General features: G+C 45.0%; 1 protein-coding gene across 2 annotated transcripts; it reads left to right on the top strand.

Moving 5' to 3' along the window:
* HMGCS2 (3-hydroxy-3-methylglutaryl-CoA synthase 2) lies at positions 1 to 19,998 on the top strand. Of its 2 annotated transcripts, XM_039255644.1 has the most exons (10): positions 1 to 137; positions 5,014 to 5,468; positions 8,934 to 9,059; positions 9,645 to 9,809; positions 11,177 to 11,342; positions 13,179 to 13,349; positions 14,668 to 14,774; positions 15,380 to 15,505; positions 17,062 to 17,173; positions 19,643 to 19,998. In XM_039255644.1, the coding sequence occupies exons 1-9, from the start codon at positions 34 to 36 to the stop codon at positions 17,166 to 17,168; spliced, it is 1,527 nt and encodes a 508-aa protein (XP_039111575.1). In that variant the 5' UTR covers positions 1 to 33; the 3' UTR covers positions 17,169 to 17,173; positions 19,643 to 19,998. The 2 variants fall into 2 exon arrangements, with proteins under 2 accessions (XP_039111575.1, XP_039111576.1); XM_039255645.1 differs by lacking the exon at positions 13,179 to 13,349.
* Positions 19,999 to 21,044: the final 1,046 nt, after the last annotated feature.

Below are 21,044 nucleotides of genomic sequence, written 5' to 3'. Positions count from 1 at the left end.
TGAATTGGTGGCGGTCTACTTATTCCTCTGGAAATGCAACGGCTGTTGACATCCGTGAAGCGGGTCCTGCGAGTGAAGAAAGCAATGCAGGAAGTGTCCCTCTCAACTGCTAGACTTCTTCCCGCGGCCCACCAAAGGTGAGTCCCATTGTTCCCAGGCACTGTGCAGGCCACTCTTCGAAAAGTGTCGTGGAACCAGTAAAAGATGCAGAGGGCCTGCCTTGAGGAAAAGCTCGTTAGAATCCCAGTGAAAAGACTTAGATAGACAAATTAACCCCTTAGGGTCCCAGCTACCTTCTCTCTAAACAGATGGTCTGTCAGCTGCAGAGCTCCGGGGTCCCAAACCTCTGTTACCTGTGGTTCACAGATAATGACATCTTTCACTCCCAGCTGCACAAAGCAGTGGGAATAGCAGTACCAGGGCCCCTGTCATTCTCCTCTCCCCCACCGTTTCCACCTTGACCCTGCCAAACCCACAGCATTCGGTGCCAACTGCAATGTTCCTGACACCAGCTGTCTCAATCACTGCAGGAAGATTCCAAATGGACTGGGGACTGGAAGCATGTTTCTCTGCCCTCTGATTTCATGAAAGGGGGAAATGGGATGTAAAGATAAAAGTGTGTGTGTGCGTGTGTGTGCGTGCACGTGCATGCGAGTGCGCAAGCAATATGTTGTGCACAGAAGTACACATGCATACCTTTTATTTGTAAACATGCCTCCAGATTGGCCCACACGCTTGGAGCCTGCCAGCATTGATGGCAAAATAACTACAGCCAGCACCGCAGGATCCTCTGCACTGTGGGACTAGTCCTTTCCTCACGTTTCCATGCTGCATCCCATGAATACTTAGAAAAATGACTTTGATCTAGTGTCTTCCCTTGCCTGGGACCCAAGGAACCTGGCTGTATGAATGTGTAGCATAGGGGCTGATGCCCCTTAGGCTTCTTATTTTCTTCCTGACTCTCTGCCATTGTCCACACTGTTCCCCACCCTTTTTAGACCGGTTTAATATCCCAGCTCAGCATTTAACCTGTTTTTGTATTTGTGAGGAAGGGATTGACATGAGTATGCTTGTTTCAATAAGCAACCGTGGGCTTCCCAGAAAGAGACAGAACTCAGAGCTCCACCAACCTGCCTCTCCTTCTGGCATCCTTGGCTCACACTTGGAATCTTTGTTTGCATTTCCTTTTTCCGATATACTCATAGCTCATCCCATTTTCCGTGGCTTGGATGAGCATTAAGAATCTTCTTTAGGGGTGCCTGTATGGTTCAGTCGGTTAAGCAAGTTAAGCATCCAACTCTTAATCTCAGCCCAGGTCTGGATCTCAGTGTCTAGACTTCAAGTCTAGTGTTGGGCTCTGCACTGGGCGTGAAGCCTACTTTAAAAAAAAAAAAAAAGAATCTTCTTTATGGGTCCCTCTTTCTGTATTTCTGCCCCTTCTACAACCTGCACCAGCTCTCACTCCAACCCAAGAATCGCTCGCATTTTAGCTTATGCTTCACCACCTGTTAAGGAAGAATCGTGCTTTCCCCTTGATGGTCCCCACCTGCTTTTCTCCTGTGCTGTGTCCCTAATCCCCTTCACTCTCTACCCCACAAGGTGTCCTTACTTGTTCAATCACCTTCCACTGTGGCTGCTGTCCCACATACCCCACTCCAGTTCTTCATCAGCAGAGGCTCTACTCATCCATCAAAGTTGATCTCCAATGTAGCCTCTTCCACAGAGCAATTCCTGAGCCTTCCACCAACAGGAAATCTTTCCTTCCTCCAAACTCCTGTAAGATTTTGCCTATATCTCTCTTGAGGCCCTTATCACATTCTGACTCTCTGTTGGGGTCTGCATGTATGTATGTATGTGCTCGTCTATTCCTCCCACTGGTCAAGGAAGTCCTCAAGAACCTTGACCTCCTCTTTTTTTTTTGCCCCCCCCACCTCTACAGCCTCTCCTTAACACAATGCCTTACACATAACAGTGATTTTTGAGGGGCGCCTGGGTGGCTTCGTCGGTTAAGCGTCCGACTTTCGCTTAGGTCATGATCTCGCGGTTCGTGGGTTCGAGCCCCGCGTCGGGCTCTGTGCTGACTGCCACCTCAGAGCCTGGAGACTGTTTCAGAGTCTGTGACTCCCTCTCTCTCTGACCCTCCCCTGCTCACGCTGTCTCTCTCTCTCTCTCCTATAAATAAATAAAAAAAAACATTAAAAATTTTTTTTAAAAAAATAGTGAATTTTGAAACACAAATGAAGGAGGAGAGATGGAATAAAGAAATAAAAGCTTAATGCATATTCTTGAACCAAGTAACCTCAGAACTGAACCAGTTTTAAATAAAGTGATTACTCTCTAGAGAAAACGCAAGATTAGAAGGGCCCTCTTAGCTCCAGTGGTCTGATGTTTCTGGAAGCCTCTACATGTTAACTTTTCTTCAAGGCTCTGGAATCCATTTCCAGAAATAGCCTTTTACTAAGATAATTACAAAAGGTACCAAGTGGCTGATTCTTGGAACCTCTGCTTGAAAGCTTAGATTTCTAATGGGAAAGAGAGGGAAGGAGGGAACTCAGAGAAGGCAGAATGCGAACAAGGCTGAGGGGAAGGCCAAGCACAGGACCGGTGCTGGCTAACCATTAGCTCATATGTACTAGGGAAGAACTCCACAAATATTTGAGAGTACAAAGTCCAATTATTTGGGGGCACACCAAATAAATAGAGCAGATAACTAAATTCCAAACCTCTCTTGTCAGAAATGGATGAACATTTATACTTTGCCTCGCGGGCTTGTAATCCTGTGACCCACTTTGCCTCATAGTACCTCAAAGTGATCCTTCTGATGGGAGAATTGGGATTTACCAGAAGCCCAGAATCCTCCAGATGATTGACAGATACACTCAATCTGAGCTACAGGTCCTGTGGCATACAGCTAGATGTATAAGCCTGTGAACTGGTCCTGTCCCTCAAAATGGTCAGGAATTCTGTTGCCAGATATGAGTCAAACGACCCTGGTGGCACTCATGAGTGCCTTGGTGACATCCAAGGTGTTGAAAGGACAGGATATTTCTAACATATGAGTAACTATAAAGGTACTCTGAACACATTACTTCACCAATTTATGCCTTGATTTGACCATAAAATGAAGAATATCACTAAAGTTACCAGATTTCAGGTACTTTCATGTGTGAACAGATGGAGGTGGACCTGGTGATCTCTGTACTTGTAGCGGGAAGGAGAAACTCCAGAACTTCACCAGGGATATTAGGAATCAGGATTGAAGAAATGCAGGTAGGTCCAGGAGAGAAACAGATGATCTCTTCCCCCTTCCACTAACCCTTTCCCCCAATTTCTCTCTGATCCCATTTAGAATTGTCCTCTCTGTCTTCTGTATTCTAACAACATCTTGTTATACCATGTATTTGGCTATAAAATACTTGCCTCTTCCATTAGACCATGCTCCCTTGGTGGGCACAAAGAATCTGTTCTTCACTACCATGCATCAGGAACATTGTTTTGGATGTGCTCAGTAAATATTGGGAGGCCCAATCAGGAAGAGCAGAGAGGATGAAATCAAGCAGAAAAGTCTCTTAAAAAGTAGAAAAAGAATAGGTATGTTCTTGTGTAGTAAAAAGAAAGAAGAAAGGGAAAGGGGGATGATGAGAAGGGCACTTTAAAAATGAATGAGAATTAAAAAATTATATCCTATGGGGTTATAACATGTGTAGAAGTAAATTGTATGACAATAATAGCTCAAAGGGATGGAGAGGATAATGAAGTTAAAGTGTGGTTTTTCACTGTTCAAAAAGTAGTAATAGTAGTAGTAGTAGTAGTAGTAGTAGTAGTAATTTAAGTTAGAGTACAATAAACCAAGCATGTATATTGTAATCTCTCTGAGGTCATTACTAAAAGAAACAGAGGGGATAAAATGATATAATAAATATGTGCTTTCTCATTGCCATGTAGTATTCCATTGTACATATAAACCACATCTTCTTGATCCATTCGTCAGTTAATGGACACTTAGGCTCTTTCCATGTTTTGCCTGTTGTTGAGAGTGCTGCCATAAACATTGGGGTACATGTGCCCCTGTGCATCAGCACTCCTGTATCCCTTGGGTAAATTCCTAGCAGTGCTATTGCTGGGTCATAGGGGAGTTCTGGTGTTAATTTTTTGAGGAACCTCCATACTGTTTTCCAGAGGGGTTGCACCAGCTTACATTCCCACCAACAGTGTAGGAGGGTGCCCGTTTCTCCACATCCTCGCCAGCATCTATAGTCTCCTGATTTGTTCATTTTAGCCATTCTGACCAGTGTGAGGTGGTCTCTCAGTGTGGTTTTGATTTGTATTTCCCTGATGATGGACAATGAGCATCATTTCATGTGTCTATTGGCCATCTGGATGTCCTCTTTGGAGAAGTGTCTGTTCATATCTTCTGCCCATTTCTTCACTGGATTGTTAGTTTTTCAGGTGTGGAGTTTGGTGAGTTCCTTATAGATTTTGGATACTAGCCCTTTATCTGATATGTCATTTGCAACTATCTTTCCCCATTCTGTCAGTTGCCTATTAGTTTTATTGATTGTTTATTTTATTGATTGTTTATTGATTGTGAAGAAGCTTTTTATCTTGATGAGGTCCCAGTAGTTCATTTTTGCTCTTGATTCCCTTGCCTTTGTGGGTGTGTCAAGCAAGGAATTGCTGCGGTTGAGGTCAAGGAGGTTGCTTCCTGCTTTCTCTTCGAGGGTTTTGATGGTTTCCTGTCTCACATTCAGGTCCTTTATCCATTTTGAGTTTATTTTTGTGTGTGGTGTGAGAAAGTGGTCCGGTTTCATTCTGCTGCGTGTTGCTGTCCACTTCTCCCAGCACCACCTGTTAAAGAGGCTGTCTTCTTTCCACTGGATGCTCTTTCCTGCTTTGTCAGAGATTAGTTGGCCGTACATTTGTGGGTCCAATTCTGAGTTCTCCATTCTATTCCGTTTTGAGGAGACTGGCTGGAGACCACTAGGAGGATTTTGATTATTATCTCCACTACAGGTTTTCTACGGTTCCTGCTGTCCCCTTGGCCAGAACAGATACGTGGCCACAGGACGTTGGTATCCTTGCCCTGGAGGTCTATTTCCCAGCCCAATATGTGGACCAAACAGACCTCGAGAAGTATAACAATGTGGAAGCAGGGAGGTACACTGTGGGCTTGGGCCAAACCCATATGGGCTTCTGCTCAGTCCAGGAGGACATCAACTCCCTGTGCCTGACGGTGGTGCAGAAGCTGATGGAGCGCACGCAGCTCCCATGGGACTCTGTGGGCAGGCTGGAAGTGGGCACCGAGACCATCATCGACAAGTCCAAGGCTGTCAAAACAGTGCTCATGGAGCTCTTCCAAGATTCGGGCAACACCGACATTGAGGGCATAGATACCACCAATGCCTGCTACGGTGGCACTGCCTCCCTCTTCAATGCTGCCAACTGGATGGAGTCCAGCTCCTGGGATGGTATGTGCCACCTGGGACCTTGTGTAAGAAAGGAATTGGGTTAGAGGCTGGATCCTCAGTTCTGTTTCTCCATTTCCCCAGTGATTTCGTCAGGGAATGAAGGGCAACTCATTTATTTTTTATTTTTTTTTATTTTTTATTTCTAGGAGGGAGAGAGAGAGACAGCGTGAGCAGGGGAGGGTCAGAGAGAGAGGGAGTCACAGACTGAAACAGGCTCCAGGCTCTGAGCTGGCAGTCAGCACAGAGCCCGACGCGGGGCCCGAACCCACGAACCGCGAGATCATGACCTAAGCGAAAGTCGGATGCTTAACCGACTAAGCCACCCAGGCGCCCCAAAGGGCAACTCATTTATGCAGCTGCCCCTATCATCAACAACTACAATGAAGACAACCTCTTAGACTTGTATCGCTTTATACTGTTCATTAGGCAGCATGTTCACATAGCCATTCGATTAGTCCTTCCGACAGCCTAGGAAGTGGTTGTGATGCCTAATTTATAGGTGAAAAAAATGGAGGATCCGACGTCTTACACATAGTGCATGGCAGGGGTGAGACACCGAACCGAATCCAATATATTCCTCTTTCTTCTTAGCTTCTCCTAAGCCTCTGAGAGACAAAGATGCACAAGTTTAGGTGTTAAGGGGAAAACACTCTGGTAGAAATAGACCCAGCGAATCACAGGATACACTATTATACAGAGTATTTCTTCTCTTTCTCCCTTGCCTGGTTACTAGGAAATTGTCTTTTGCTTAACACATAAATGTTATCCTTTATCTTACTTATATGTTCCTCTGATGCTATATTGGAGGAAGAACCTCTGTGTGATAGCAAGAAAAGGTCCAAAAGAAACAGACAAGTTGAGAGTTTGAAACCTAGTTCTGTCGATAATTGTTGACAAGTCCCTTAACCGCTTTGAGTCTCGGAGTTCTTATTCGGTGACCTGCCTTGCAGGGCTAGTAAAAGGGCTGTACAGAGATGTGAAAGAACACTTCAGTCAAGGCACTTAGTACATTTACTAAGTTGGAAACTGGAACTTAAAACTGTAGAAACCATAATTAACATTAATTATAAAGTCTGAGTGTTGGCAGGGAACTTCTAGATTACCTAATCCAATATTCTTTATTTAAAGAGGGGCCAACAAGGTTTGAACCCTTTGCCTCTGTTCACACAGTATGGCAGTGAAATTCACACGTCCACTCAGTATTGTTTCTGACTGTTCTGCATAGCCTCGCCATCAAAGGTTCCATTGACTTGGGATGTTCCAGCCTCTACACCATCAAATCTGTTCTTACAGTGCTTCTCCTACTTGGCACTTATATTATTGCCTCTCCAGCAACCCCTACTACCGTCATCACCAATATGTCCAGCCAAGCATTTAGTTGGAGAATAGAAATGAAGGGCAAGGGACACTCACCAACCCAAAACTCAGAACCTTGTTTGGGAAGTTCATCAGCTTCAAGCATGTCATTTCAAATGAATAGATTCCGCTGAGTGGTAGGCTTCTCCACAGGAGGGCATTCCTTTTTTAACCTGATGTCTTGGACAGAGGGAGGAAGAAAAGCTATTGAGATGTGAATCATTAGTTTGTATCAAAGCAAAAGCATATTTAAACTTTAACCTAATGGTAACCACCAAGACTAGACCAAATCAGTGTGGATGAGATTTCAGCTTTGATCTGGCCAGCCATCCACCTGGGGTCCCTCAAATAGATGGAGATGGTTCTGGGACTTACCAGGAAGTTCAGAATCACCCCAGAGAGATAGCAGGGTATGAGGGAAAGAAAAAGTCATACAGCCTCAGATCGTCCAGCAGATTCCATTTTTTGTTCTTTTCTTGTGAAAGTAATTGAAACTTATTTATAAATATACACATACACAAGAGTATACAGTGAAGAAAAAATTCCCTTTTGACACCTCATTAGCACTTTCCAGTATTTCATGCTAACAGTTTCTATATATTCTTCCAGAATTTTTCTTTGTACTTGTAAGCATACACATAACTATTCAATTTTAGTTTTTAAGATTATACATATTATTCCTTATCTCCATGATGTCTTTGAGGTCATTCTATATCAATATATATAAGATCTACCTCATCTTTGAAAAGGCTTACAATGTTCTATTGATGAATATGCCAAGCTTTATTTAATTAGTCCCATAGTGATAGATCTTTAGATTGTTGTGTGTTTTTATAATTATAAAAAAATGTTTTATTTTTTAATTTGAGAGAAAGAGAGAGAGAGCACGCAAGTGGGGGAGAGGGGCCCGGGGAGAGATAGAGGGAATTTTAAGCCAGCTCTACGCTCAGAGTGGACCCCAACATAGGGCTTGATTCCATAACCCTGGGATCATGACCTGAGCTGAAATCAAAGTCAGCTGCTTAACCAATTGATTGAGCCACCCAGGTGCCCCTAAAAAATGTTTTAATGAACATTGTATAATAGCTTTGCATGCTTGTGATAATGTGGTAAGAATAGGTTCCTAGAAATGGAATTGCTTCATATGTTGATTTAAAAGTTTGATAGCCACCTGGGTGGCTCAGTCGGTTGAGCCAGACTCTTGATTTCAGCTCAGGTCATGATCTCACTGTTTGTGAGATTGAGCCCTGTATTGGGTTCTGCGCTGACAGAGCGGAGGCTGTTTGGGATTCTCTCTCTCCCTCTTGCTCTCTGTCCCTCTCCTGCATACACATGCACGCTTTCAAAATAAATAATAAACTTTTTAAAAAATAAACACAAGCTTGATAGAATGTACCAAATTGTTCTTTAATATGTTGTACTAAAGTACATTCCTACAATACATATAATCAAACTTTCTAATCTTTGTCAATTTAATAAGGAAAATTAAGAACTTGGGTTTTTTTTTCATAATAATAGAACTTCAATATTTTTCAGGATGTTCATTGGCCATTTCCTATTACATACCTTGTTTTTTTTAATGAGACTTTTATAAATGAAAGAAAATAGCTTTTTGTTGGTTTTAAGTATTGTAAATATGTCCCCAGTTTGTCTGAGCTTGTTTCTGATAAGAAGTTTGAATTTTTAGATAGTCAAATTTACTAATCTTTTCTTTAACACCTTCTAAATACTTTTTTTATAGTTTCCAAACTATACATATATAAAACAATATTTTTGTTGTTGGAGATAGAGTTGGTGTTGCTCTAATTCTTAAAAGAAGATTCTTGGGTTTCAAAGAATTTGTGTTGGAATCCTGACCCTAAATATTCACCATACTATTTATTAGCTGTGTGCCTTCGCCAAGTGACCTAAGTTCTTTGGGCCTCAATTTCTTTGTCTATAAAGAAGGAATAACTGTACCTGATATGTAGGCTTATCATGGGAGCCAATATATATGTTTTTGTTCACTGGTCTATCTTCATTACCTAAAATTGTGCCTAGGTCAGAGAAAGTGCCTCATCTACTCAAGATTTGGTAGTGATGATAACTACTTCTTGTCTCTCATTGCAGGTCGTTATGCAATGGTGGTCTGTGGAGACATTGCAGTCTATCCCAGTGGTAACGCTCGCCCCACAGGTGGGGCCGGAGCCGTGGCCATGCTGGTTGGGCCTAAGGCCCCTATGGCCCTCGAGAGAGGTCTGTGGTAAAATGTGGATATGTGGTACAAAGATGTGCATGGCCTGGTCAAATAACATAGTTCCCAATCCCAAGCTGGCATACTCACTATGCAGGGCTAAAGTATGGATTTGAGGATGGCATTGCTTGCCTGCAAAAGGATGGACTGGGGAGCAAAGGGCAGGGTGAAAGGGAAGAGAGGGATCAGTGAGCTTTCCTCTTCAGCACCATGACACACGGGGATAATGATGCATGGAATGCGTGGTATTGATGCTGCAGATGAGGACCCTTAATGAGCTAGACTGGCAATCGAAGATGAAAGAAGGTAATTGGGTATGAGGAGAAAAGTTCTCCTTTGAGACTTTTAGCATCTATTCCAGATTTTGTTAAACCCATATAGGTATGGAAAAGGAACTATAAATCTCATTTCTATAAGAGGAACCATCTGTTCAACTTCCTTTGAATGCGTGAGGGATGCTGAGGGGGCCCAGGCTTGAGCATGAGACAGAGGAAGACCAAGAAATTATTAGCACATGGTTCCCCTATCCTCTCTGCTTGATGGGGGTGTGTTGTGCAATCCCTGAATCCCTCTGTGTCCCTTGCCAGGGCTTAGGGGAACCCACATGGAGAACGCATATGACTTCTACAAGCCAGATGGGGCCACAGAGTACCCAATGGTGGATGGGAAGCTCTCCATCCAGTGTTACCTACGGGCCTTGGACAGATGTTACACATTATACCGTCAAAAAATCCAGAACCAGTGGAAGCAAGGTATGGGGCTCAGAAGAAAATGGGGACTCTATTTCCATGGGCCAAGGATTTGTCCTAAAAGCTTAAGACAAGCTTTCTTCTCTCCTCCAAAAACTATCTCGAGAATTGTTTCATGTACCCTTCCTTTGACACCCTTCCGTGGGTCTATGCTTAATCCATCTGGAGGCCATCCAAATTCAAGCACGAAGCTAAATGAAAGAAAGTAAACAATTCAGGACCAAAGCCACCAGTAGGAAACCAGGGGTTACCGGCCACCTGGGGAGGTACAGTGGTGAGTCAGAGTAACCACATCCTCCTGGGGCTAGGATTTGTTTCTGTTGAAGCCAGGAGTGATTTGACTCAAGATCTGTATTTTGCTATTTTTTAAAGTCTGGTTGAGGCTGAAAAATCTTGCCTCCATTTTTGATGTACTAGCGTATTAGTGATTTGTCTTTGGATGGTAATGTTACGAGTTGATTTTACGTTCACCTTTAGTTTATGAGTTTTCCTGCTAAGAAAATATGTACAGCTTTAGTAATCAGAAAAGAAACAAATGTTATTTTAAAAACATAGAGCAATCTACTTTAAAAAATAAAAGGGTTCTTACCTGCTTAAGCCTGCCCACCCGGGCATCTGCAATAGGCAGTTTTCAGTGTGGGAAAAGCAAGTGCAGAAGTGTCAGAACAAGAATGCTCTGGGGGTGTCCTAACCACTTCATGCCCCTTTCCATTGTGCTGAGAGGGATGCCAGCTGCCACCGGCCCCCACGGGTGAGCAGTCAACCTGCACTTCTCTATTTCCCATCCACTGTAAACTTGCTGTTGGCTAATTGCTCTCACCAACTCTGAATCCTTTTGGCATTCTACTTTTGCTCCTTAACCTCACATGGAATTTGACTGATGTTGCTTTGACTCCCAGTACTAAATTAGAAACTTTTCTAAGGGTACATTGCCCTCCTCTTTGGAAGGAGAGACAGTCTGGGGTGTAAAATCAGAGACATCAAAACCGAAATCCAAAGGCAGCCATTTTCAAGCCAGGTAATCTTGGACACATGTCCTAGCTTCATATGTTACAGACTCTGTTTCCTCCTCTGAAAAACAGAGAAAGTAATACAACAGTAGTTTGATTGGGAGGAATGATCTGTCATAAAGGCTGGCAATAGTAGAGAGGAAGACACTATTTGTTTCTTTTGCTTCTTTCCTTATAAGTAGAGTGCTCAGTAGATGCTCATTAGGTGAATGAACAAACCCATGTGTGTTTGCTGGAAGTAGGAGCTGGTTCTCCAGAAGGCTGCGAGTCCCTCGGCACACGCAAGTGTGTGTCACGGGACACAAGTCTAAATGGCTTATCTGCCGTGGCACATCCTTGCTTTCACATTTTCTCTTCCAGCTGGCGTTGATCGGCCCTTCACTCTTGATGACTTACAGTTTATGATTTTTCACACACCCTTCTGCAAGATGGTCCAGAAGTCTCTGGCTCGCTTGATGTTCAATGACTTCCTGTCAGGCAGCAGCAACACGAACACCAGCCTCTATAAGGGGCTGGAGGTCTTTAGGTGAGTCCTCTTTGGGGGAACACTAGAGGCTCATGAGGGCTGAGGAAGGAGGAGGTTTCCTCACATCTTGAGTCTATACCACCAGCCAAGCCAGGGGAGAGACAAGGACAATCCTCCAACACAATAGAGATGAAGGAGATGACGCCAAATCACACAAGAGTTATTGGGTAATGGTCTACATAGCGCCCTCTGCTTTTTATCTCAGGGAGCACAGGGTGTTTGCCAGCACCTCTAGATGGAGTGGCTATAAGAAGCTTCAGAGAATAAGAAATAAGGGAAAGGGAGTGTGGCTAAATCATTCAGTCAAGAAACATTAATTAATTAATTAATTAATTAATTTATTTATTTATATTTTTTAATGTTTATTTATTTTTGAGAGAGAGTCAGAGTGAGAGCAGGGGAAGGGCAGAGAGAGAGGGAGACCCAGAATGCAAAGCAGACACCAGGCTCTGAGCTGTCAGCACAAAGCCCGATGCAGGGCTTGAACCCACAAACCGCGAGATCATGATCTGAGCTGTAGTTGGACATTCAACCGAATGAGCCACCCAGGATCCCCAAGTCAATAAACATTTTATGAACATCAGCTCTGTGTCAGGAATCATACTAAACTCTGAGGACACCAAAACGAACGTGAGTCCATGATCCTTGCCTTGAGGATCTTACAGAAACACTTAGAAGCAGACAGTCATAGTATCAGATGGCAACTTGGGGAGCATCAGGTCTCATTCTCACTTGCCATTGATTTAATTAATGTCCCACTTGTTGCCTCAATTTCCCCCATCTATGAAGTGGAGACAGTCTAGCTCACCCCCTTAGAAGAATACTGTTTATTGATGTAGCACTCCAACACATTTAGAAAAGAAGAATCTTCAATATACAATTCCCACTGGGAAGAAAATACTCCTTTTTCTTCTTGGTAGCTGTTTTTTTCAGGTTTTGGTATATTCTACCAACACCTGCCCCTATTACTAACTACTACTAACCCCACCACTAACTAAAATATCAAAATTAGCACAAGCACTACTTCTCAGACCCATGTCTTCGAAGTAGTGTTTCTGTCCCATGGAATAAAAATTCTGATATTATCAAAAATAAAAGCTTAATATCTTTAATATATGAGAGTCTCATCAACAATAAGATAAACACCCTAATAGAAAAATGGAGAAAAAGATATGGACCAGAAATTTCCTTGAAGAAGAAATGCACATAATCATATTTTTCAATGGGAATGTTCCGTGGTAACAAATCTAAATGAGTTACGTTTTCCTGGCATAGCTCTGGGAAAACAGGCAACAGTGGACATGTACACTGATATAAGGACACTGGAGAGAAATAGGAAAACACAAAGCAAAGGCCTTAAAGAGACGTACAGCTCTTAGCTCAGTAAATCCATGTGTTCAAGGAACCTATAGCTTTTCACTATAGCATTTTAACTGGCGAGCACAGGAGTGGGGAGATTAGTTAAGGTAGGACATGTCCTATCGTGACCCATTCTGCTGCCTTTAAAAATAATGTTGTGGAAGATGATTTAACATCATAGGGAAAAATAGCTAGGGAAGCATGATGAGTAGAATGTATAGCGTGATTCTATTTTCCACGCAACCATCTGAAAGCAGGGACGGATTCCACAAGAACAATAGGACGGAAGTGCTCTCTCCGAATGGTAGGACTCTTAGTGACATTGTTTTTACTTTGTACTTGTCTGTATTTCCTAATACTTTATAATAAAAGCATATGCCCAAAAGTCTTCTCTCCAGAAGCTGTTCCTTCCCCCCTCGCTGTCTCCCTCCTCTCCTCTGCTGCCTCATCCGGCCTGTTTCTCTGGCTGCCTCCCAGTGGGCTGATACCAGAAGACACATACACCAACAAGGACTTGGATAAAGCACTTCAAAAGGCTTCTCTGGACATGTTCAACAAGAAAACCAAGGCCTCCCTTTATCTCTCCACTCACAATGGGAATACGTACACCTCATCGCTGTATGGTTGCTTGGCCTCCCTTCTGTCCCAGTAAGTACTATGTCTGGCCCCACCATCTCCCCCCAACCCCACGGTCGGAGGGGATGACGAAGTTTGGTTCTTCTTCCAGTTCAGAAACTTGTGAGGAAGGAAAGAAGGAAGGAGAGAAAATGAAAGGAACTTGGTTCCAAGGTGTACGTATAGGCAGATTTACTATTGTTGTTAAACAGTGGTCTCCAAAGTGATGATGTATGATGTCAAGGAGTGTGCGAGTCCTACCGGGATGCAGCGAGCAAACAGCGGCACTTTGGGGCATGATTTTATTCCATACGTTTAAGTCTCTGTGCTCAGTAAGAGAGTACAGAGCACTTCCCTGAGTAAGAGAGTACTTAACTATTGGTTAAGAGAGTCTAGCTGTAGAACCCACAACCTAGGTTCAAATACCGCTTATCAGCTTTGGCCTTGGAAAATACTTAACCTCTATGTGCCTCACGTTCCCCATCTATAAAATATGTACACTAGCAACACCTACTTTTTTGGATTTTGATGAGTGCTAAATATCTAAAAGAATTAAGGGGCATCTGGGTGGCTCAGTCGGTTAAGCGTCTGACTTTGGCTTGAGTCACGATCTCATGGCCCATGAGTTTGAGCCCCACATTGGGCTCTGTTGCTATAGCTTAGAGCCTGGAGCCTGCTTCAGATTCTGTGTCTCCCTCTCTCTTTTCCCCACCCCGCTTGCACTCTGCCTCTCTCTCTCTCTCTCTCTCCCTCAAAAATAAATAAACATTAAAAAATATTTTTAAAGAATTAAAACAGTAGTGTTCAGCAAGTGCTCAGATGTTACTTGTTATTTGTATTGATATTCTATTTTGTGGGTTTTGTAAGGAAATACCTATACTATAGTACCTGCATATAACGTAGGGGATATATATATATATATATATATATATATATATGAACTCAGTCAAATTATTACCAATGAGGGGATGATAAAAAAAAAAGTTACACCTGCTGAAACATTACCACAAAACATGGAAGCTTTGATGTGGTCTGACCTCCAAACTTCAGAGGTCACAGATATCATCTTGTCCTCATGGCTCGTGAGGAGAAGCCCCTTTCATACCCCAAAATTCAGTTATGCTCACTCTGCCTTTGGTAGCTTGGAGTTTAGTTGCTCTCCTCCGGGCCTCTTTTCTTCTTTCTGGGCCTATTCCCAGGGTCTTCCAGAGGTCCCTATTTGCATAGAGACCCCGGAACCCATTTCTATTTGCAAGAGGTTGACTACATTGGGCCGAAAGATTAGTGGCTTATTTGAAGCACAGAATCTAATGCCAATGTGTTTCTTGGGTTTTGATTTCTCTGCCTGCAGGCACTCTGCCCAAGATTTGGCTGGCTCCAGGATTGGGGCCTTCTCTTATGGCTCTGGCTTGGCAGCAAGTTTTTTTTCATTTCGAGTGTCCCAGGATACTTCTCCAGGTGAGTCCTGTCTTTCTATCAGGCACTTCTGGTAAGATCCATCTGGTAAAAGAAACCACGCTCTACCTCACCACTACTGAGGCTCCCATCTTGACAGAATGATGCTGTGATTAAAAGCAAAGGAACTCCCTAAAGGGGCTAAGCAATGGAGGAGTTTGTCTAACTTATGGAGTTGAAGCATTCGCCTGCTCCTACTTGGACTGGATTAAAGAGAAATAGAGGTGGAAATGGGGGGACCAGTCAGGTCATTCCTGCAAATAGACGAGTCAAGAGGTAACTAAAGGTCATATGTTGCAAACGGCTAAAGGGAAGTTGATGGGTTTGAGATATCTGATAAATACTTGCTGACTGTTTTATGTCAGATGTGATCAGGGGTGCACACGTAAGCACTATGTGGGACATATCTTGCGTGGATGAGTGTGTTTGCTTGTATGTTTTGCTAAGATTATGTTTGCTGAGCTTTATCATTTCTTGACATGCTAGGCCACACACAGCACTTTCCTTTAGGGTCTGAACTTTCACAGAACCTGACTCTCTATCGGACTTGTAATCAGTAGCAGTGAGACCAGTGAAGTAGATTTAACCATCTTGCCATTGTTTCCCAGGATCCCCGCTGGAGAAGCTGGTGTCTAGTATGTCAGACCTGCCAAAACGCCTCGCCTCCCGCAAGCGTATGTCTCCTGAAGAGTTCACAGAAATAATGGACCAAAGAGAACAATTCTACCATAAGGGTAAGAGAAAGGGCAGGAAGAGCTCAAGGTCATACTCCTTGAGTAAAAGTTCTAATAGCCAAGCCAAGTACTAGATCTGAGATGGCAGCTTTTGGTTCTTGGGCTGGTCTGATGCTCTGTTGGGGTGGGGGTGGGGGGTGGGAGGTAGTAACAGGTGGCCTCACTACCCCTTGCAGATTTTTTTCTCAGACTCCATGCCAGTGGCAGAGAGCTGGGGGTTCATTGGAAGTCTGGACTACAGTGGGCCAGGGCAAAGAGGTCTATGAGATGTGATGGGGAGAAAATCCATTATGTCCAAGGGCGCAAGACTTGAGTGGGGAAGCATACGGCAGAGTGGAGAAGAGGTGGGAAGCAGCATGTAGCTTCCCAGGATAGACGGTAGCTACCCACTCAAAACAGCATACTGGACAGTGTGATCCCAAGGATACCAGATGCATGGGCTTGGAAGCTGTTATCTGTGTAATGGAGAAAAGAACCCAGACTTTAGAGCTGGATATTCTAGTCCAAACCAACTTGTGACAAACACCAGCTCTTCATCTTTGGGAAAACTACTGAAGTTTCACTCAGTTGTCTCATTTCTAAAGTCATACCAACTTTGTGGGATTGCCAACTGATTAAATGAATTAATACACACAAATAAGCTATCAACAGATATTACTGTCTCTGCTTACCTGCCCCCTTTCCCTAAGAAACATTAAAAAAAAAAAAGTATTGCCCAAAAAAGCAACAGAGGAAAAAGAGACAAAAGCTAAAGTTATGACTGGAAAGACCAGATGGCGTTTAAAAAAATTTTTTTAATGTTTATTTATTTTTGAGAGAGAGAGAGAGTGTGTGTCAGAGCGAGAGCAGGGGAGGGGCAGAGAGAGAGGGAGACCCATAATCCGAAGCAGTTTCCAGGCTCTGAGCTGTCAGCACAGAGCCCCACACAGGGCTCGAATCATGAGCCATGAGCTCATGACTTGAGCTAAAGTCAGACACTTCACCAACTGAGCCACTCACGCGCCCTCAGATGGTGGTTTTAAAACCAGTACCGAAACAAAACATATTTTCTCAAAGAAGACTTGGGTCACACAGATTGCAGTGTGCTCTGAAAAGGACACAGAATACACAGAAGTGGGAATATTCCACAAAACCTAGACCTAGTACTCATTGATCTTCTCTGCAACAGCGGCCACGTTAAAGAATTAAAATAAAAATAGGACTCAAGAAGGACCTTGATGGACAAAGAGCTGAAATACTACAATGAATCAGATTCAGAGAATTTAGAGCTAGGAAGGGTCTATTAGAAGACAGGAAGTTTAAAGGCACACATACCTCAAGCCAGAAACCACTGGCAAAAAGACATGATAAAGCCTTCAATAGAGGAAGGGCACGTTTACTCTAGGAAAAGGTCACACTTCTTGAGTAAAAGTTGGAATAGCCAAGCCAAGTACTAGATCCAAGATGGCAGCTTCTGGTTCTTGGGCTGGTCCAGTGCTCTGTTGGAGGGGTAACGGGTGGCCTCACAGCCCCTTGCTCGCAGCGTTACCTAAGCATTGCCTCTGCTCCTTCCGTAGTGAACTTCTCACCACCTGGTGACATAAGCAGTCTGTTCCCAGGTACCTGGTACCTGGAGCGAGTGGACGAGCTATATCGTCGCAAGTACGCCCGGCGACCGGTCTAAAGGCGGTGAGTGACTTTGCAGGGTGTTTCCTCTTCATTTAAAAAAATTTTTTTTTANAAAGTCAATGGCAAAGAGGGGGCAATTACATGTGTCAAGCTGGTTCAGTCATCAGGAGAGAGGGGGGAGGCACGTGGGTGGCTCGGTCGGTTAAGCGTCTGACTCTTTTTTTTTTTTAATGTTTTATTTATTTATTTCTAGGAGAGAGAGAGAGAGAGAGAGAGAGCATGAGCAAGGGAGGGTCAGAGAGAGAGGGAGACACAGAATCTGAAACAGGCTCCAGGCTCTGAGCTGGTTGTCAGCACAGAGCCCGATGCGGGGCTCGAACCCACGAACCGTGAGATCATGACCCGAGCCGAAGTTCAACTGACTGAGTCACCCAGGCGCCCCAGGGTGTTTTCTCTTCAGATGCAGTTCCAATAGCGTGTCTTCAGATGCAGGCCAGACTGGATCAATAGCTCCGGAGTGACCAGAGGTGGGGGGTGTGTACGAGGACCACATGAAACCGCTGGGGCTCTTTGTCTTGGAAATAGAGAGCTGGGGAAGGGCCGTGATTTACTTGGGAATGTGGGAAAAGAAAGGTCAACTAGTTCACCTGAGCTGTGTGCCGTAGGGAGCTCCCCTAGACGCTTGCAAATTAGCACCCGTGAGCCTGAGCCTATGGGACTGGCTCCTCCAGCGGGGAGAGACCGGTAACACGGATGAGTGGCTTCAGGAAAGGTGCGCGTTGGGACAGGTTCATGAAGAAACAGGGTGCTGGGGGTTCAGCTGGAGACAGAAGCCTGAGCGGGAGAGAGCCTCACCATGCAGTCCCTCCTGGGGAGCAAAGGGTGAGGTGTGGAACCTCAAAGGGGGTCAGGGTGGAGGGACAGAAGGGACTGCCTGAGACAGGGGCACCAGAGACTTCTTAGGGCCCTTCTTTTTTTTTTTTAAGTATTTTTTAAAATATTTTTATTTATTTCTAGGAGAGAGAGAGAGACAGCGTGGGCAGGGGAGGGTCAGAGAGAGAGAGGGAGTCACAGACTGAAACAGGCTCCAGGCTCCGAGCTGGCAGTCAGCACAGAGCCCGACGCGGGGCTCGAACCCACAAACCGCGAGATCATGACCCAAGTGAAAGTCGGACGCTTAACCGACTAAGCCACCCAGGTGCCCCCTTAGGGCCCTTCTTAAAGGAAAATCCAGAATTCCTAATTCAAATCTTGTAGTTCATGGACCCAGACGTCTGCCTTCAGTTTATCTTCCAAGTCGGAAGATAAGAGAGAGGAGGAAGCCCGTGGGTAAAGGAGATACACGGATAAAGCGGGAAAACTGCAGGATGAAGGAGGCCCTCAGATCACACGGCTTGGCATCCTCTGCTGGGATGTGAGGTGCCAGGCAAGGTAGACAAGGGCCTGACAGGCCAGGGCTGTGGGGTGCAGAGGACACACGAGCTCTGCAAGCAGGGTCCCAGTCTTTGGCACTGCAGGGGGGTTCATTCGTTTGCTGGCTTGTTCACAGTGTGATTCTTAAGGGAAAGTCAATGGCAAAGAGGGGGCAATTACATGTGTCAAGCTGGTTCAGTCATCAGGAGAGAGGGGGGAGGCACGTGGGTGGCTCGGTCGGTTAAGCATGAGACTTTGGCTCAGGTCCTGATGTTACGGTTCATGAGTTCGAACCCGGCATCAGGCTCTGCATCGAGTGTGGAGCCTGCTTGGGACTCTCTCTGTCTCCCTCTCTCTCTGCCACCCCTCACTCGCTTTCATTTTCTCTCTCAAAACAAAACAAAACCAAAAACAAAAAGAACAAAAAAACCCAAAAACTTAAAAAACAAAAAAAACAAAAAAAAAAAAAAAAAGGAAAGAGACAAATGTGGGATTTTCAAAAGAGAGTTTCCGAATCAGGCTCCCTCCTCATCATGACCCACAAGCACGGTGCCTCTGAAAAGGAACATTGGGGTTCCTGTCCTGTCTCGTGCTGGTAACTCGTAGGAGCAAGGAACTTACCACCATGAAATTTTAGCTGAGTTAAAGATTTCATGTCAGTGTGGTGCTCTGCGGAGCTCTGTCTTGTCACCATCCAGCCTCACCAGCCTGCTCTTCTGTTTTCTTATTATTTTAATGTTTATTTATTTTTGAGAGAGACAGAGACAGAGACAGAGTGCAAGCAGGGAAGGGGCAGAGAGACACAGAATCCGGAGCAGGCTCCAGGCTCTGAGCTGTCAGCGCAGCTGAGCCGCCCAGGCGCCCCCACCAGCCAGCTCTTCTATCAGGCAAAATGTGTCCCTGGGCTCCCGTGGCATGGGTCGTAGGGGGCTCAGGCACCCAGGCTCAGAGCTAGGGGGTGGAGTGCAGCGAAGCTCCTCAGACCTCAGGACCGGGAAGGAGAGCCCCTCTGCCTAGCCTCACCTCAGACAAAAAACAGGTACCGGGAGCGAGAGGGGATGCCCAGGATGAGACTCACATTTGACTGTCCTTCTTTTCTTTCTTTAAATTCTGCAGATCCATGGAGTGGTTCCTGAGAAATCCACACTCACAGAATTTCTGCCCATGGATCATATTTTTTAAAAGCCCACTCTTAGATGGAAATGAATTGGATTGGACACAGGAGTACCCAGAAGCACTGGCCCTGGAGAGTGAGGGGCCATCCTTAGCCCTCCTTTATACCTTTCTGTGCTGCAGTGACTGTCAAGGGCTTATGGTGCTGCAGGAGTCCTCTGGGGAAGTGGGGATGGAAAGATCTAGTCTGCAGTCGCTACCCTCCAGAACTGTGAAAGCATCCAGATAACTTACTTATCAGGTTGCCTACCACAGCTTTGTGGCTGTTAATATCATTATTAAATTTCTGTGCTGTTAGAGCTTGATTCCTTTCTTAAGTTTTTCTGTCAATTTCTAAATTTTATAGCTGGTACTTAAAAAAATTTTTTTTTACATTTATTTATTTTTGAGAGACAGAGCGCGAGCAGGGGAGGGGCAAGAGGAAGACACAGAATCCAAAGCAGGCTCCGCGCTCTGAGCTGTCTGTCAGTACAGAGACCGACGTGGGGCTCAAACTGGGGGATCATGACCTGAGCCAAAGTGAGACGCTCAACCGACTGAGCCACCCAGACGCCCCCATATAAACCTGTATATCCCAATGCGAAAGTTAGAGGGAGGAAATTGCCCTTGCATTTCTTGGAAAGCAGAGCACAAAACCTGCACCAGCTGACGTGCAGAGGGGCTTGCTGGACCTCTGGGCTCCGAGGCCCCCAGTCTCTCTGACCCCCCACCCTCCCCAGCTGTAAAACTGCTGGCACGCACCTAACAACCTCCCTCTCTCCGTCCAGTTCCATTCTCTGAGCCGCACAGGGAAACATAGCTTCTGCACCCAGCTTCCTTCCCTGATCTAAAGATGCTGCCGTGCAGACCAGGCTAGAAATGACTTCAAGGGCAACCAAAGCCCCTTGTGCAGCCTTGCCAGTGTGATCTGGGCAATAAACACAGGGCAGAGGCTAATGCAGCGTGCTTTTGACTCTTCCAGCCAAAAAAAAAATTTTTTTTTTGGTACCTACTAGGGAATGACTCCTACCCCCTTGGGTAGGGCACTGCTTTTTCCAGAATCTTCTTATAAAACAGCAGTGGTTCAGGGAGGTGGGATTGAGCTGGGAGAGGGGGTGAAAGAGGGAGGGAGAACATGGGGCCTTTTAGAAGGCTGCCTCAGCTGCTCCAACGAGAAAGGGTGCTTTGTGGGAGAGATGGTTTCCGTTGTTGGCGAGCAGGGCCAGCTGGGAGGGGGTGCTAGGGACCGTGGGGCACTGGGCCTGTGGGAATGAGAGGCTGAGCCAGTCCACTTCAGTTTGCCCACGGCCGTTCACGTCACCACAGGCACCAAAAGCTCGGACATAAACCCTGATCTGAGCAGCTA

Source organism: Hyaena hyaena, unplaced genomic scaffold (assembly GCF_003009895.1).
Source record: "Hyaena hyaena isolate Hyena2069 unplaced genomic scaffold, ASM300989v1 scaffold_539, whole genome shotgun sequence".
NCBI classification, from domain to species: Eukaryota; Metazoa; Chordata; class Mammalia; order Carnivora; family Hyaenidae; genus Hyaena; species Hyaena hyaena.
The sequence above is the reverse complement of the archived record's forward strand: the minus strand, read 5'-3'. Positions and strand labels throughout refer to the sequence as shown.